A 17,197-nucleotide genomic window follows, 5' to 3' on the forward strand; every position below is an offset into this window, starting at 1 on the left:
GGAAATCTTCAATAAGTTTGGTCTTTTCATGCCAGCCTGTTGTAGACCTAAATATAATGCACATGAACTGACACTCCTCACCTCAACATGTCCTTTACAATCATTTAAGCCACCATGGGCAATGCTGAAATCACTGCTGCAAACAGTACATCGCGCGAAACCGTCATTATTGTTGACCCTTATTAGACAGGGAGATTATTAGACAGGGAGATTATTAGACAGGGAGATTCTTTAGTGTAATCTGAGGTGAAGTGGGTTTTGTACTTTGGTTTTTTTGGGGCGCGTGCGCTCTCTCTCTCTGCCATGCCGATCCTGTAGGCCGCACTGACTCAACTGAAAACTCCGGTCCTCGAGAAAACGGATAAAAGCCCACCCACACTGAAAGCTGATTGGCTTATTTTGCTGAGTAACCCAATCAGGATGCTCTTTGTCTGGCATGCGCTACATGAACAGGCACACAGTCTCCCTCGCGCGCGCACATTCTAAGATGCGTGATGCAGACCTTAATGTTGCACGCGCACGCTCTTGCTCGCTTCTATCAATATGCAGGAGACTCCCGGAAGTTCCAGGAGACTTGGGATGTCTGCGTTATAAGGTGACCACAGATCGTTAATCATACCACCCCCGAAAATTTCTCAACGGATTTACATCGATCTCAAAAACGATCATTTTGGTCTGAAAAAGTCGGAAATCCGCCGATTGGCAGAAAATTCTCATCCCTGCAACTCCTAGTATGCATCTGCTTTCGCCTTCGCTACCGCTCTTTTTGCCTTCTGTCTCATCTCTCTGTATAACCGCCTGCTTTCCTCGTCTCTCTGATCGTCCCAATTTTTCTTTGCTAGCCTCTTCTCTTTTATAATTTCCTGCACTTCTTTGTTCCACTGCCATGTCTCCTTGTCTTCCTTCCTCCTTCCCGATGACCACCCTAGCACCTTCCTTGCTGCCTCTCTTACTAGTACAGCAGTAGTATTCCAAGCTTCTGGCAGACTTCCATGTCCACTCAATGCTTGTCTCATTTCTTCCCTAAACTCCTTCTGATGTTCAACCTCTTTTAGTTTCCACCACTTAATCTTCAGCGCCACTATTTCACGCTTCCTCTGTTTCACTTTCAAGCTCATCCTGCACACGATCACTCGATGTTGTCTAGCTACACTCTCCTCTGCCATCACTTTACAGTCTCCAATCTCCTTCAAGTTATCCCTTCTGCAGAGTATGTGGTCCACCTTTGTAGATCTTCCTCCACTCTTAAACATCACCCTGTGCTGCTCTTTCTTCTCGAAGTATGTATTGACTATTGCCAAATTCATCCTCTTTGAAAAATCAACAACCATTTGCCCTTCCACATTTCTCTCTCTTACACCATATCTGCCCATCACATCCTCATCTCCTCTGTTTCCTTCGCCAACATGTCCATTGAAATCTGCTCCTATCAGCACACGCTCCTCCCTCGGTATACTTTCTACCACTTCATCCATCTTTTCCCAGAAAGACTCTTTCTCTTCGTTCTCACATCCAACCTGTGGGGCGTACGTGCACACAACATTGATTACCACTCCTTGAATCTCCAACTTCATGCCTATCACTCTATCTGACACTCTCTTCACATCAATCACACTGTTGACCAACTCAAAACAATACCAACACCATTTCTCTTTCCATCGACTTCATAATAAAGCAACTTGCATCCATCTCCAATGTTCTTGGCCTTGCTTCCTTTCCACCTCATCTCCTGCACACACAAAATGTCCAACTTCATTCTTTCCATCGTACCTGCTAACTCTCTCACTCTGCCAGTCAATGTTCCCACATTCAGTGTTCCTACCCTCAATTCTAAGCTCCTTCCCTTCCATCTTTCACGCTCTCTCCTAACACGCCTCCCCACTCTCTTTCTCCTTCTCTGTTTTGGCGCAACAGTAGCACACTTTCCACCGGCACCCTGTTGACCAACAGTAAACCTTGCTGCCTTGTCTGTCCAGTGCAGGCTCCGGCCCACCCAATCAACTGCTATACACTCCGTCTTCACACCTACAAGGACACAAAATTCCAACACTTCATCTCTTCAACTTCAGTGTTTAAAGACCTTAATTTAGATGTTAGGCTGCACCTTGGATTAGTGTTCCTCTGCTCTTCTGGTCCAGTGTAGTCCACATCACAACGTCACCGTTTATCCAGTACACTTTCTGCTCCTTCCAGTCATAATCCAGAGAGGGGACAGTTTGCTTTTCAGAGGAGAGGACTTCCAGGCTGGTGGTCTTGAGATTGATGAGGAAGATGTCCAATTACTTCAGGTAATTAGATATTCAATTCCTTCAGGTATTATCTGTTTGAATAGACGTGCAGGTAAGGGATCTAGTACACAAGTTGAGGCTTTTGATGCGGAGATTAATGAAAGTAATTCAGTTTCTCTAAGGGGAGTAAAACATTCTAATTGCTGATCTGATACAGTTATATTGTTAACTACAGGGTCACTTACATTGTCTGACCTTAAATTAGTAGTTTGAATTTTTTGTCGGATATTCTCAATTTTGTCTTTAAAAAAATTCATGAAGTCGTTGCTACTCCATACTGCAGGTGTGCATGTGTCTATAGTGGACTTATTCCTGGTTAATTTTGCTACAGTATTAAATAGGAATCTAGGATTATTTTTGTTATCTTCTATTAGGGAGGAGAGATATGTTGATCTCGCAGCACTAAGAGCTTTTCTATACTTCAGGAAGCTCTCCTTCCACGCTAATTTGAACGCTACCAATTTTGTTTGACACCATTTACATTCCAATTTCCGAGTGGTCTGTTTTAATAGTAGCAATGTTTTTATTAAGAATACAACTTCATATCACCACAGTCGCAGCCCAAGGGCTGAATTGATGTTGTGACATTACAAAATACGACTATTAACATTAAAAATAACGTAAAAGATCAATATTCAGACTCATACTCCTAATTCAAACATAGGGAGAACATTTGAACAGTTAAGTGTTGATTAAATGAACCATGTGCGGGATGGCACTAGTTCTGTAACGTTCAGTTCGACACTTAAGAATGTCCAGATTGCTAGCAGAACGGGTTTGACGGCAGCTAATGTTCACTCTTGTAAGCGGTAGAAAACGGCGATATTGTTCAGACACTAAGAGTGATTTGGCAAACTTTAAAGTCAGAGTCAGTGTCATCATTATACCAGGGTGCTAATTTTTTGTCTCTGACCATTTTCCTTTTAAGAGGAGCTACATTATCTAAAGTATGGTGGAACGTTGACTCTAAGCATTCAGTTGCCTGATCAAGTTCTGCAGGGGCTGACAGTGACCCAATCAAAGTTGATAACTCTGGGAGATCATTTATAAAGCTCTGTGCAGTAGTTGACACGAATGTATGTTTAATACAGTAGCGTGGTGAGGTGCATATATTATTACTCAGACATTGTTTGAATGAGATGAGATAATGATCTGAGATAACTTCAGACTGTGGAAGTGTGACTATATTTTCTACGTTTAACCCAAATGTGAGTATTAGATCGAGGGTGTGACCACCAATATGGGTCGGTCCTATGACATTCTGATTAATCCTTACTGAATCTAAAATGGACACAAACGCTGTTTTCAAAGGGTCTTCTGGGTTATCAAAGTGAATATTAAAATCTCCGACAACTTAAGCTTTGTCTCAGGAAATAACCAGATCTGAGATAAAATCTGCAAATTCAGAAAGAAACTCAGAATATGGCCCCGGGGGCCTATACATAATAAGTAACAGAATTAACTGGGTATACTTATTTTTTGAGGCTACATACATTATGAGTATGAAGAGCTTCAAATGTATTAAATTTATAACCAGGTTTGTGTGTTACACCTAGATAATCATTATAAATAACCGCGACGCCTCCTCCTCTGCCAGTGAGACGAGGCTGGTGTATATAACTGTCTCCAGGAGGACTCGCTTCATTTAATGCTATATATTCATTTGGCTTAATCCATGTTTCAGTTAAACACAGTCCATTAAACTCCTGATCAGTAATGAGTTCATTAACCATTAGTGCTTTAGATGTAAGAGATCTAATATTTAATAGCCCCACCTTTAGATCAAAGGTGCTGGCAGCGGCTGTACAGTCAGTATGATCTAATTTTATATTGATTAGGTTACTGGAACAAACTCTCTGAATATTTCTACCTTTTTGTTGAGCTCGGAGAACAGACACAGTCTCGATGTAGTGGACCCTGAGTGACGACTCTGTGCAGCTAGCAGACAGTCGGTTGAGCCTGTTCGTCTGCTCCCTGGCTTTGGCTCTGGATTGTCAGAAATTAACTAGGCCGGGGGGTCACGTGATGGCTGTGAGCTGAGCAGATGCTTTTGCCAGAGCTCCGTGCCACTCAGTGCTAATTTTTTCATTATCCTGACAACAACCAGGCGCTATAAGCCGTTTTTGTTATGAACATAACAGACTATGTCCTTGGAAAACTTTTGGCCACAGTCTTTCAACAAGATGGGAAGAACCAGAGGAAATAAAGACAACAAAGACGTCCCGTCCAAGCCTGGCGACGACACACAAGATGGCGACCAGGCAGAATTTGTAGCCGCAGATGGGCTTGACCCTGCCCTTGCTAAAGCCCTGAGCATAATGACTTCCAACATTATTAAAGTTATTAATGAAAAACTTAGCCCTCTGGCCGAGACTATCCACAAGCATGCTACGGAGCTCCAGGCCGCTAGCAAGCGGCTAGATGAAGCAGAGGCTAGGTTACTAGCAGTTGAAAACTCTGCCGCAGCACAACAGCTGAGGATTGTGGAGCTGGAAAAGCAGGTTAGCACCCTCACGGAGAGTTTGGACATGGCCAAAAACTATAGCAGACGCCTAAACATTCGAGTGATTGGCTTGGCGGAGGATACGGAGACCGGGCAGCCGGTGGAGTTTTTCGAGTCATGGCTACCCCGTGTCCAAAAGATGACCACGAAGGCCGGCCGCATAAAGCTGGAGAGAGCCCACCGCACCCTCGCACCAAAACCGGACCCGAACAGGAGGCCCAGGTCGCTGCTGTTACGATTCCATGCGTTCAGAGACAAACAGAGGGTCATGGAAGCGGCGCGTAGGGCGAGCCAGGATGGTGGCTTAATCTACAATGGATCCAGGGTCTCTTTCTACATCGATTTTTCTTCGACAGTGATGAAGAAACGCCAGGCATACGATGCGGTGAAACAGCGGCTGCGAGAGTGAGGGATGCCATATGCTATGCTGTTCCCGGCTACTCTACAGGTGAAGGTGTCCACCTTTTCCAATTTTGCAATATCATCAAAATTACAATGCCCAAGTATCCTATGCCAGGTTTGAATGTCATGACAACCATACACTTCATCAATATTTTCCTCCTCTACTGTGCTATGGTAATACAGCCTACCATACACCTCCATTTTGAACTTTGTACCATCCTTGTTGACCAGCCAGTCATCACCGTCCTTGAAGCGAATCTCGTCTCCGTTGGCTGTCGCCGCTTTGACTGAAAAGATGTTCTGTGGAAATGATGGGATGTAGAGTGCTTGCTTGAGCCTTGTTCTCACTCGTCGTCCCTCGCTGTCCAGCAAGTAGATCTCGGCGTCTCCTCTTATTTTCGCCACCCCGCTCACCTTGGTCCCGTCAGCAAGCTCAAGCTTGTGGTCCTCGGGTCTGATGCTCTTGTCCACTGTTTTGAACTTTGTGGCGTCATTGATCATGTGTGAAGTGGCGCCACAGTCGACCATGAGACCCTTCTTGTTTCCTTGCTGTATTGGACAGTCACTTATCTGGAAGAAACAGAAGGTTGTAGACTCTTCTTCAGCCTCTCCATCAGCTTTCGTCACGTAGTCACGGACTCGTCCTCGACCGCGCCCTCTGCCTCGCCGTGGTGTGTCCCACTTTCGATCTTCTCTTCTCTGTTGGGTGTTGTCCGGACACGCCCTAGCCATGTGTCCCTTTTTACTGCACGTATAACACTCGACATCAGCCAAGTCCATTTTCTTTCCACGTCCTCTACCACGTGCTTTTGTTGCCCTGCTAGTCTTCATTACCTTGTCTTCCACATTCACATCACTTCTCCCATATTTCTCTGTACTCTCATAACTTCGTAGTTTCGTTTTAAACTCACCGAACATTACAACATCATTTGTCTGTGTGATGTGCACTACGAACGGCTTGTATGACTCAGGTAGCCCTTTTACTACCATTGCTATCTGAAGTCCATCACTTATTTGTTCATCTGCTTTTCTTAATGACATGAATATAGTCTCTGCTTGAATTATATAGTCAGTAACTGTTTCATTGCTAGCTTAATAGAGCGAGGAAAGTTCACAGTATAAACTCACAACGCGGGGTTTGTCCTTTCCTGCGTAGTGCTCACGAAGAATCCTCAGTGCTTTTCTTCCATCACGTTTCGCATCTCTCATTACCAATGACAAACTCTTGTTGTCCAGACATTGCATGAGCTCTGCATAAGCCTCTCCGTTCTTTGCCTCATCTTCCGCGAGAGCTCCTTCGTCGGCCGAATCTATCTCCGGATCCTCCAGGATAACATCTCTGAGACCACGCAACTCCATGTGCGCGAGGAACCTTGTTTCCCAGAGTTCGTAACTTTTCTCGTCACCGTCGAATAAAAGTCTCAGCCACTTGTGGCCTGCCTGACTGGGCCCATAACCTGTAGCGTTAGACATTTTCCGCAGCAGTTTATCGCGTGTACAGTCACCACAGTGGCTAACTAGCAGCAGCTAATGGCTAATATTCACGGGAGAAAATAACTGACACACCGTTGTCTCTTTGGCCTCTGACACCCACTAACTCACTGGCCTTTTATTCTGCGCATGCTCAATACATCCCGGTGCGCGCAGGCAGAGGCGATTCTAGGGTCTGGTGGGGCCCCAAGCAGAAATCCCCCCCCCCCATCCATCCCACCCCACACAACAGAAATTCACTATGGGTGAGAACATCTGGCCACTGTGCGGCGTCAACTGATGTGATTAAACCTTTTGTAGAGGGTGGCACGTCATCTTCATGGTGAAAAGATGTTTCACTTTCACTCAAGGTGGGTGATGACGGAACTGAAATGACAAAAAGTATTTTAATATCATAAATTAGTTTAATAATAAGATCATTAAAGGACATGTTGCATTTGAACATTTTTAGAGATTTTCTACAGAACTTACTGATATCACCAGTTGCACGTGAAAAGGCCGTCTCATCTGTCTGTGGTATTGGTACATGATCCTGGTCAGGACTGGTGGGAGCAGGGCTATCTGTTATTTTGCTGGAGGTAAATTCCGACTGCTGAGCAGAAGAGGGCCCAGGTTGAGCTGAAAGTAAACAAATATAAAATGAAGGGCAAAAAACAGAAACTTGGCATTAGAGCATGGCATAAGATGTAAATTTGACCTTTATATTACATGTAAATACTGACTGTACAAGTTATACTCACAGTCATCAGCTGGCACATCAGGTGGAACATCGCTCTCTTTACTGGGCCCTGGTGTCAGAAATTTCAGCAATGATCCTAAAGAAATGTATATAAAAGGGAAATATGGATGGTAAATAGGCTATATTAGTCACATCCATTACATTGATTTAATATTTCCATATTATTTTAACAATTCTTCAAAAACACAGTTCATTGTTTATTGTAGACTAAAACCAATGGAATAGTTTAGTTTACACAAATGATTTGACACTGCAAAATCTGCACTGGTTGATTGCTGAAAAAATACTTGGTTTATGCAGAAATGCAGTTGCAGCTACAAATAAATACATGAATAAATAAAGCCAGGGGCGGCACGGTGGTGTAGTGGTTAGCGCTGTCGCCTCACAGCAAGAAGGTCCTGGGTTCGAGCCCCGGGGCCGGCGAGGGCCTTTCTGTGTGGAGTTTGCATGTTCTCCCCGTGTCCGCGTGGGTTTCCTCCGGGTGCTCCGGTTTCCCCCACAGTCCAAAGACATGCAGGTTAGGTTAACTGGTGACTCTAAATTGACCGTAGGTGTGAATGGTTGTCTGTGTCTATGTGTCAGCCCTGTGATGACCTGGCGACTTGTCCAGGGTGTACCCCGCCTTTCGCCCGTAGTCAGCTGGGATAGGCTCCAGCTTGCCTGCGACCCTGTAGAAGGATAAAGCGGCTAGAGATAATGAATGAATGAATGAATGAATGAATGAATAAAGCCAGACGAGTGGCCTGTCATAGATTGCCTGATGACAGCTTTCATCTCAGCTTTTACCTCTTCAAACCACTAGAGTGTCCAATAACATGCCAAATTTCAAAACAATACATGCATTAAATTTTCCGGTTTGAAAATATTCGAGTGTCTTCCTCTAGCTGCGTTGGTCCCAGCCTGATAACGACGGTGGTAGTTATTTATCTGCTGCTCGGGCTGACCAATCACACTGTATGGGCATGCATGGCACACCGTGCGGTCTGTTGGAGAGCCAACTTAAGTTAACTAACTTTGCTGTCAAATTAAACCAGGCAGTGACTGTAGTACAGTCATTAAAATCAACAAAAGAAAAGTATGGCCATGCTAACGCGAGTGAAACTAGACTAGCACCATTATATAGCACTACATCATTCATTATTATTTCGACTGACTTACCACTGTCTTGCTTTCATCTCTCCTCTTCCTCTTTTTTCTTTTTTCTTTTTACATTCCCGGGTGGATAGCTCCTCTTCATTTTCTTCTTGACGTCGTAATTAGAAAAATAGCTGGTTTATGTACAATTATGTACTGGTTTTAGGCACAATTTTCTATTTGCAGGGTACGCGCAATGACTTTTCAAAACGCAAGTGTCAAATCTCGACTCTCTTTCGCCCCCTAGTGGATCAGGGGCCCCAAGCAGCTGCCTGCCTTGACTGGTGACAAGATGCGCCTCTGCGCGCAGGCACTCACGTTCAGCATGACATCACTGTGTAAGCTATTTAACATGACTTTGATACTATTTATCAAATATGCTTAACAATTACAACCAAGATGACGCGCATCAGCAGAGAGAGTTCCCAGCACATTCGTTCAATGAGAGCAAATGGAAAGTCAACACAAGAGATATGGCAAAGTTTGGCATGCAGGGGCATTAACGTTACACCGAGAGCTGTGAGATATCACTACAAAGAGAGACCGCCGCGACGCTCAGCTCCCAGAAAACTGCAGAAGTAAGTATCCACCTCATTGAGGGAATGTAAAATAGTTTACATTACAGTATGTATGAAAACAATTGATTTTTTTCTCTAATGTTTTTCCTTAATTTTCACAGCAATATCCTTGCTGCAGTTGACGATCTGACAAAGGCCAACACTGAAATGAATGCCTGAGCCGTTCAGCAGAAAATCAAGGCAGATTTTGGTGTTGAAGTGAGCGCGACAAGTATACGCCGCACTCGCAGACGGATGGGTTGGAAATTCTCCAAGACCCGTTTCTGCCCAATGCTGAAGGAGCGCAACAAAGAGGCGAGGCTGCAGCAAGCTTCTGAGTGGAAGGCGTCAGGGGAGACATGGTACAATGTACTCTTCACCGACGAAACGACTGGAGCACTTTGCAAGGCAAAGTTTCCACAGAAAGGGCCACTTCGTTTCAAAACCACGACCAAAACACCCATTGAAGCTGCATGTATGGGGAATGATTTCCAGGCGAGGGGCAGGTCCCTTCGTCATCTTTGATGGGATAATGGACAGAACCTACTTCGAGGAGACCATCATAAAAGAATTTGCGGGGCCATATGTCAGGAAATATTTTGGGTCTGATCACTGCTTTTTCCAGGACAACGATCCAAGGCACACCGCAGCTGCAGCTTGCATGGCATCAGAGGGCATCAACTGGGTTAAAACTCCAGCAGAGTCACCGGATTTGAATCCAGTTGAACTGGTTTGGCACTCCATGAAGGACTATATCCGCAAAGAGGCAAAGCCATGTACAAAACAGGAGCTAGTCCAGGCCATACATGTGTTCTGGGAGACGAAAGTGACCGTGGATTTCTGCAACAGACTTATAACGGGTTTATCAAACGTGATCGATCTGGTTATTAGGAACAAAGGAGGGCATAGTGGGAAACGATAACTGTCTCTTGTCGGTTCAAATACAGTACTATACTGTTTTGTGATTACACTGTATGTGTGCACGTTTTAATAAATATACACAAGTGGCACGAACCTCTCTACTGTCTTTCTTATTGACCCATTTACTGTTTGTAATCAAAGACGGCTGCGCGCACCCTGGCAGCAGAAGCAGTAAGCTTCCCAATGGATTCTGGGACAGACTGGCCTACTGATCAATCATTTAAACGTGGATATAGACTGTTCTCAGCATCAACATGAAATAAAAATAAAAACAACAAAACAACCGGTCACTTTTTCATTTTTTGATTTTTGATTGCTGATTGAAAATAGAAAGAACGAATGATAGACGGATTCAAACAATTAAGCTATACTTTCATCACAAGCATGTTGTTTAGCGGGCCCTATAAGGCCTACTTCATGAAACAGTAATCAGTGGCTACACTGAAAAAAGTAACCTATAGAATTTACCCAATAAATCTGAGGTAACAATTTGCATTGACTTGTTTGGGGTGGATTTAATTCCATATATTGAGGATAAAATAACTGAAATAAAAAGCTATGAAATACTTAAATAAATTGAGTAAAATTTATCTCACATTTATGTGTCTATTCAACAGCTACTTTCTCATTGAAATTGGGTAAAATTATCTCTTGTTTGCTAGTGGGTAATACCTGATAATTACTAATCAAAGGTAATTAATATCACTTAGTAACCATTACTTATTTGGAGAAGGTAAGATGTACCCCCAAAAAAGTCTTCCAGATGGTTCATCATCTCAATGTTTATAATCCATAAAATCATCATCAAAAAAAAAACAGAATAAAGTGCAGTACAACAGCTTCACACAACATTTCAAGTAATGTTTTTTTTATGAGAGAAGCGCCATCTAATGGCGACACTGTGGAATCGAATGAATGGGCGTGTTTAGAATGAAACTAGGAGAGGGCGGGGTCTGAGCCCTGGCTGCAGCCCGCTGGCTTTCAGCTGGAACTGCACAGCAGCCGCACAGCAGCCGCAGAGGCTGGAACAGGAGAAATTCAATGGCTTTTATGTTTAATATTTTGTTGATAGCAAGTAAGAAAGCCCTCACAAGAAAATGGATGACCAGAGAGCCCCCGCAGTAAAGGACTGGATTGAGGTGATTCATGACATTTATGTTCTGGAAAAACTTACATTTACTTTGAGACTTGAACAAGAGAAGTTTAAAAGCTGTTGGACACCTTGGACTGAGTATGTACGTATCTTCACATAGATCTGACTTTTCTTGACCCAAATAGATGAAAGTAATACACCACTCCCACCAGGATTCGGTTGAACTGCTCAAGTGGGAACTGTATATAGTTTATTTGTAATGTTATTATTTTTATGTATTTGTTTGTTTGTCTATTTCTCTGTAGGAGTACAGATATACAGCTGGATCCTCTTTTATACTTTTCCTTTTTGTTTAGTACAAATAAGTAAAGGGATGGGGCGGCACGGTGGTGTAGCGGTTATCACTGTCACCTCACAGCAGGTTCTGGGTTCGAGCCCCATGGCCGGCAAGGGCCTTTCTGTGCGGAGTTTGCATGTTCTCCCCGTGTCCACGTGGGTTTCCTCCGGGTGCTCCGGTTTCCCCCACAGTCCAAAGACATGCGGGTTAGGTTAACTGGTGACTCTAAATTGACCGTAGGTGTGAATGTGAGTGTGAATGGTTGTCTGTGTCTATGTGTCAGCCCTGTGATGACCTGGCGACTTGTCCAGGGTGTACCCCGCCTTTCGCCCGTAGTCAGCTGGGATAGGCTCCAGCTTGCCTGCGACCATGTAGAACAGGATAAAGCGGCTAGAGATAATGAGATGGATGGAAGGAAGTAAAGGGATGTACCTGGATAGGTGTATTTATAAAGATGCATGTGTGTGTATATATGTATGTATGTGGGTGCGAGGGTTTGCATGTTTGTTTGTATAAGCATTTATATCAGTATATACTTTTTAAAATGCATTTTGGTTAATCATTGATATATTTATTTTTAAGTATTTTTTTCCATTATTAACATTGTTACCTTGTTAATACCAAATAGAGGATGTAAGTATGTTCTGCTGTGTGTTATGTATGTTTTTTGCAACTAATAAAACATTTAATTATTAAAAAAGGTCATTTTCTGTTTCTGACTGGACCATTTTCAAAAAATCATAGTTTCATATTTACATACAATGAACTTTGTATTTTTTCATTAGTGCATATTCTTTTATAGATTATTGACAAATTGGTATATTTTATCAAAAGCTTTATATAAAAATTACAAAAATTCCCAAATGTGATAGTTATCGCTTAAAACTTTGCGTTTGTGTTTTTTCTACTTTCAGCCTCAACTATTACCTCGACATAAACAAAATGCTTTATTCACTATATATAATGTACACATGCTCTTTCTGTTCATGCTGTCTAATCACGTTTCGCTAATATTTTCAGGTCGAGGTCAAAAGTCTGAAAAACTATCAAAATCGTCAAAAATGTCATTTTCACCATGAAATACTGTTTTTGGCTGATAACGTGCGACAGTAAACCACCCCAAATATACACCCATTCTACCCCAATCAACCGTCTGATTTGACCTTTGACCTACTTTCCAAGGTCAGGGAGGTCATTTTCAGTTTTTAATGCACTCATTTCGCGGCACGGTGGTGTAGTGGTTAGTGCTGTCGCCTCACAGCAAGAAGGTCCTGGGTTCGAGCCCCGGGGCTGGCGAGGGCCTTTCTGTGTGGAGTTTGCATGTTCTCCCCGTATCCGCGTGGGTTTCCTCCGGGTGCTCCGGTTTCCCCCACAGTCCAAAGACATGCAGGTTAGGTTAACTGGTGACTCTAAATTGACCGTAGGTGTGAATGTGAGTGTGAATGGTTGTCTGTGTCTATGTGTCAGCCCTGTGATGACCTGGTGACTTGTCCAGGGTGTACCCCGCCTTTCGCCCGTAGTCAGCTGGGATAGGCTCCAGCTTGCCTGCGACCCTGTAGAAGGATAAAGCGGCTAGAGATAATGAGATGAGATGAGATCTATTAATAGTGTGTGTGTGTGTGTGTGTGTGTGTGTGTGTGAGAACATGTATAGAGAGAGACATTAAATGTCCTCATTACATTCATCATCAGATGAGTCTGAATGGTCCATGAAAAATGATCTTCGTGACCTGAGGCTTCCAGCAGGCCATAAGTTGATAGCTGGGGCGGATCAACTTCTTTCCAATCACCTGAACATTTCTAAACAGCAGCTCCATCCTCTCCAGCTCAGCCGGCTTCATGACAGCCAGGGACTGAAAGCAATGCTGTCCTGTAGTGAACCAGCCATCTTTGCCAGTTTTGATGTTATAGTACCGATGTGTGCATTTGACTTTTCGGTGGTCCTTTATAGTTTCGAGTTTAAAATTACTGGTGCCTGTCTTTGCCAGACTTTCTACAATCTTCGCAGTATATGATATTTTCGGTTTTGCTATGAACTAGCCAATCTCACCCGAACTTCCATTTGCCATTGAACTGTTTTATCTTCCTATTAGTGTCTTGTTCATCTCCATGGCTGCAGCCAGCTCTGAGGCCCCCGCGGTCCGGACCTCGGTCATTTTTAAGAGCTGAAAATACATTTGTACGCTAAATATTCAACTGGATAAAAAATAAAGAATAGCATTAAAACGTCTCTGTAAAAAGTGCATGTTAATTATGTTAAATGTTAATTCTGTCTTCTCTGTCTGTTTCATGCGCGCGGCTCTGAGACCAAGAACACAAAAGCGAATGAGTGCGCGACTCGGCGGAGGAACGCAGTGCAGCAGACATGGGGTTTCCATGGTAACCATCAGCGCACTTTCATCAAGCTGTTAAATTTACATTTTCGAAGCAGCGCAGTTTTGTCCTCATTGCTTGGGCCAGATCAAACCATTAAACAATCTTAAATTATTCTTACTCTTGCCACATACATGACTTTATTTTCAAAACTGATGATATTCAGTTCAAACACCATTAAAAGTAATTTCAGGAATAGATCTCTTGTGTGGCATGTAATTCGCCCCTCTCATTTAAATATGGCGAAAATGTTTCGGTGCGCGCTTTGTGCATCACGGACCTCAGTGATTTTAAAATGCTGCTCCGGCCCTGTGCATCTCTGCCCCTTTTTCCCTGAGCAGCAGGGTTTGAAACTCCGGCTATATGCCGCCACATAGTGCGCTTGTCAGTCGTCAGCAACTTTGTTGCTTTGTTCATTAACCGCAGGTTACCGAATCACTGATTTTATCTGAGCCATTAACGAACGTTCTAAATAATTCTAACATGTTGTCAGAATGTTTATGCAGGTGCTCATGGGAGTTGTAGGCGCGTAATATTACATTGCAATGCGTTTATTATATCAGATGCCTTCAGAGAAAACTACAATTTAAATATATTGTCATACCACAGTATAAACCACCCGCCAAAGTGGCTAGTGGGACTAAAGTCATTACCCGCCAAGGCCGAATTTTACCCGATTTGGCGGGTGCTATATCATCTCATCTCATCTCATTATCTGTAGCCGCTTTATCCTGTTCTACAGGGTCGCAGGCAAGCTGGAGCCTATCCCAGCTGACTACGGGCGAAAGGCGGGGTACACCCTGGACAAGTTGCCAGGTTATCACAGGGCTGACACTGATGGTGCGTTCATGTGCTATGGGAATTATGGTAAATACCAAACGCCGACATGGAAAGCACACATGAACGCCCCCTCTTGTGGTATTTTCCACTGGGCAACTCGTAGAAAATTTTGATACACGAGTTGCCGAGATGAGATGAACTTTAACCTTTTCAGCATGGCGGCGAGCGGTACAAGACTAGCTTATGAACCAAGAAAGAAGTGGTTTTCACCTACGGAAAGCTGACTCTCACCTTTTAAACGAGTCATGTTATGTATATTATATTATTATAATATGTATATTATAGCCTAATACAAAATATTCTGTGGCTGTCCAAAGAACGCCAACAATGATCTAGATACTGGCTACTCTCATTGTGGCTACAGCCAAATTTCCAAAAACTGCGTGGCATTCAATGTGTTAAGAAAATCTCTACTTGTCATGATCAGGAAATATTCAGCATTATTTACCTTTTGACTTTTGATAACTCATATTCCTGCTGCAGCTGATGAACAAGGCAATCTATAATTGTTTTAGCCAAATAACAGACCTGATTCTGAATCTGGTCCACCATCTTTAATTTGTCAACAACAACAAAAGCATGTGAACACAACACATTGGTAAATACCACTTCCCAACTGGAAAATATCATCTTCCCATAGCACATGAATGCAGCAATAGACACAGACAGGGGCGCCGCTGCGGGGGGGGGGAGGAGTTAGGACGATTCTAAGGGCCTGGCACTGACAGGGGGGCCTGTGAGGGATATTAATATTATTTTAATAGTATTGCCTTGTGTAAGTTTTTGAAATAAAATATTTAATTTCATCTGTTAAAATATGCAAATTATACATGGTTATGATTTGCTATAACATTTTTCTTGAATCATTTATGATATTGTCATTTCACCCCTCCACCCTTTTTACTAATGGTACAGTCTGATTCTGGGCGCGGGACACGTGAAATGTGTAGCTCCGTGTGTGCACAGCGCCGCTATTAGCGCAGCTTAGATCAGCTGTCAGTTTTTCTATGTGCGCAACAGAGGTGTACATTCTAGAAGTTGCTAGAGCAGGTGTGATAAATTATCTCATCTCATCTCATTATCTCTAGCCACTTTATCCTTCTACAGGGTCGCAGGCAAGCCGGAGCCCATCCCAGCTGACTACGGGCGAAAGGCGGGGTACACCCTGGACAAGTCGCCAGGTCATCACAGGGCTGACACATAGACACAGACAACCATTCACACTCACATTCACACCTACGGTCAATTTAGAGTCACCGGTTAACCTAACCTGCATGTCTTTGGACTGTGGGGGAAACCGGAGCACCCGGAGGAAACCCACGCGGACACGGGGAGAACATGCAAACTCCGCACAGAAAGGCCCTCGCCGGCCCCGGGGCTCGAACCCAGGACCTTCTTGCTGTGAGGCGACAGCGCTAACCATTACACCACCGTGCCGCCCCCGTGATAAATTATAAAGTCCGGATATCACACTGTGTGTGAAAAAAAATCACCTTTTTTCATAGGTATCTTTATTGTATAATTAAGTCTAGATGTTTTTCCATTGCTCATGTGTGGATTTGTTGATATTGTTAAGTATTTAACTTTAATATTTTGCACATTAGCTGTGGTCAGAGATATCATTGCTATTGTTCATGTGTGGATTTATTGATACTGTTGCTAAGTATTTAACTTGAATATTTGAACATTTGCTGTGTTTTCTAATAAATGTGTGATGCCTAAAAGAAACCAAAAACACTTAGTGGATTTGTTGCAGTGCACTATGGAATTGTATCAAAAAACTAGTGTAGTTATTCATCAAGGCATACATTTGATCACATACAATAAGTCAATAAATGGAGGAAACAAAGGAATACATTTTGTAATCCTGATTATTGATGATGTTTGCTGGAGGGTTCTGGAGTATCCATAATGTGCATACAGAATGTTATAAATCCATACTGATACAGTGATGCATGCAATTTCTCTCAACACAAACATTTGGATTTAATGAACTCCATAGGCTACTGAGTGGCCTAATAATAGTTGCTCATAAAAGAAAAAAATATATCTTCCATATATATCATGGAATTTTCATTTTAAGGCAACAGTCTATTCAGTCTAATTCTGACAGTTCTGCATTTAAAATGTTCATATACCAAATAATTGTGTCACCTAAACTTGCTAGGTAGCTGATCACATGCATAGTAAAGTAGAAGTGCCAGCCAAAAACAGACTTCAAATTCAGTTGCTTACGCTTGAAAATTTTACCCTAAATTGTAATCTTTCATAGGGCCCAAGATTTCTAGCGGCGCCCCTAGACACAGACAACCATTCACACTCATATTCATACCTACGGTCAATTTAGAGTCACCAGTTAACCTAACCTGCATGTCTTTGGACTGTGGGGGAAACCAGAGCACCCGGAGGAAACCCACGCGGACACGGGGAGAACATGCAAACTCCGCACAGAAAGGCCCTCATTGGCCACGGGGCTCGAACCCGGACCTTCTTGCTGTGAGGCGACAGTGCTAACCACTA

The 17,197-nt window shown here is 43.2% G+C and overlaps 1 protein-coding gene and 1 long non-coding RNA gene across 4 annotated transcripts; both read right to left on the bottom strand.

Annotated features, from left to right (window-relative positions):
• Positions 1–6,936, bottom strand: LOC132897961 (uncharacterized). Of its 3 annotated transcripts, none has more exons than XR_009656420.1 (3): positions 5,382–6,936; positions 2,105–2,252; positions 1–1,729 (listed from the first exon to the last, which is right to left on the bottom strand). XR_009656420.1 is itself a non-coding variant. In XM_060939272.1 (2 exons), the coding sequence occupies exons 1-2, from the start codon at positions 6,232–6,234 to the stop codon at positions 2,224–2,226; spliced, it is 882 nt and encodes a 293-aa protein (XP_060795255.1). In that variant the 5' UTR covers positions 6,235–6,936; the 3' UTR covers positions 1–2,223. The 3 variants fall into 3 exon arrangements, 1 of the variants encoding a protein (XP_060795255.1); XR_009656419.1 differs by having other exon boundaries at positions 1–2,025; XM_060939272.1 differs by having other exon boundaries at positions 1–2,252.
• Positions 6,937–6,938: 2 nt separating this feature from the next.
• Positions 6,939–8,754, bottom strand: LOC132897963 (uncharacterized). The gene is made up of 4 exons (XR_009656421.1): positions 8,582–8,754; positions 7,425–7,499; positions 7,156–7,302; positions 6,939–7,050 (listed from the first exon to the last, which is right to left on the bottom strand). It is a non-coding gene; the product is annotated as an uncharacterized LOC132897963 (long non-coding RNA).
• Positions 8,755–17,197: the final 8,443 nt, after the last annotated feature.

The sequence above is a fragment of the Neoarius graeffei genome, chromosome 14 (genome assembly GCF_027579695.1).
Source record: "Neoarius graeffei isolate fNeoGra1 chromosome 14, fNeoGra1.pri, whole genome shotgun sequence".
NCBI lineage: Eukaryota > Metazoa > Chordata > Actinopteri > Siluriformes > Ariidae > Neoarius > Neoarius graeffei.

Bases quoted from the DNA above. Each gene is read 5' to 3' on its own strand.
- LOC132897961 (XM_060939272.1), bottom strand. From the start codon at position 6,234: ATGTCATTAAGAAAAGCAGATGAACAAATAAGTGATGGACTTCAGATA. The intron at 2,253-5,381 runs GTAGGCTGTATT...ATCAATCTCAAG, and splicing joins GTTCAAAATGGAGGTGTATG to ACCACCAGCCTGGAAGTCCT.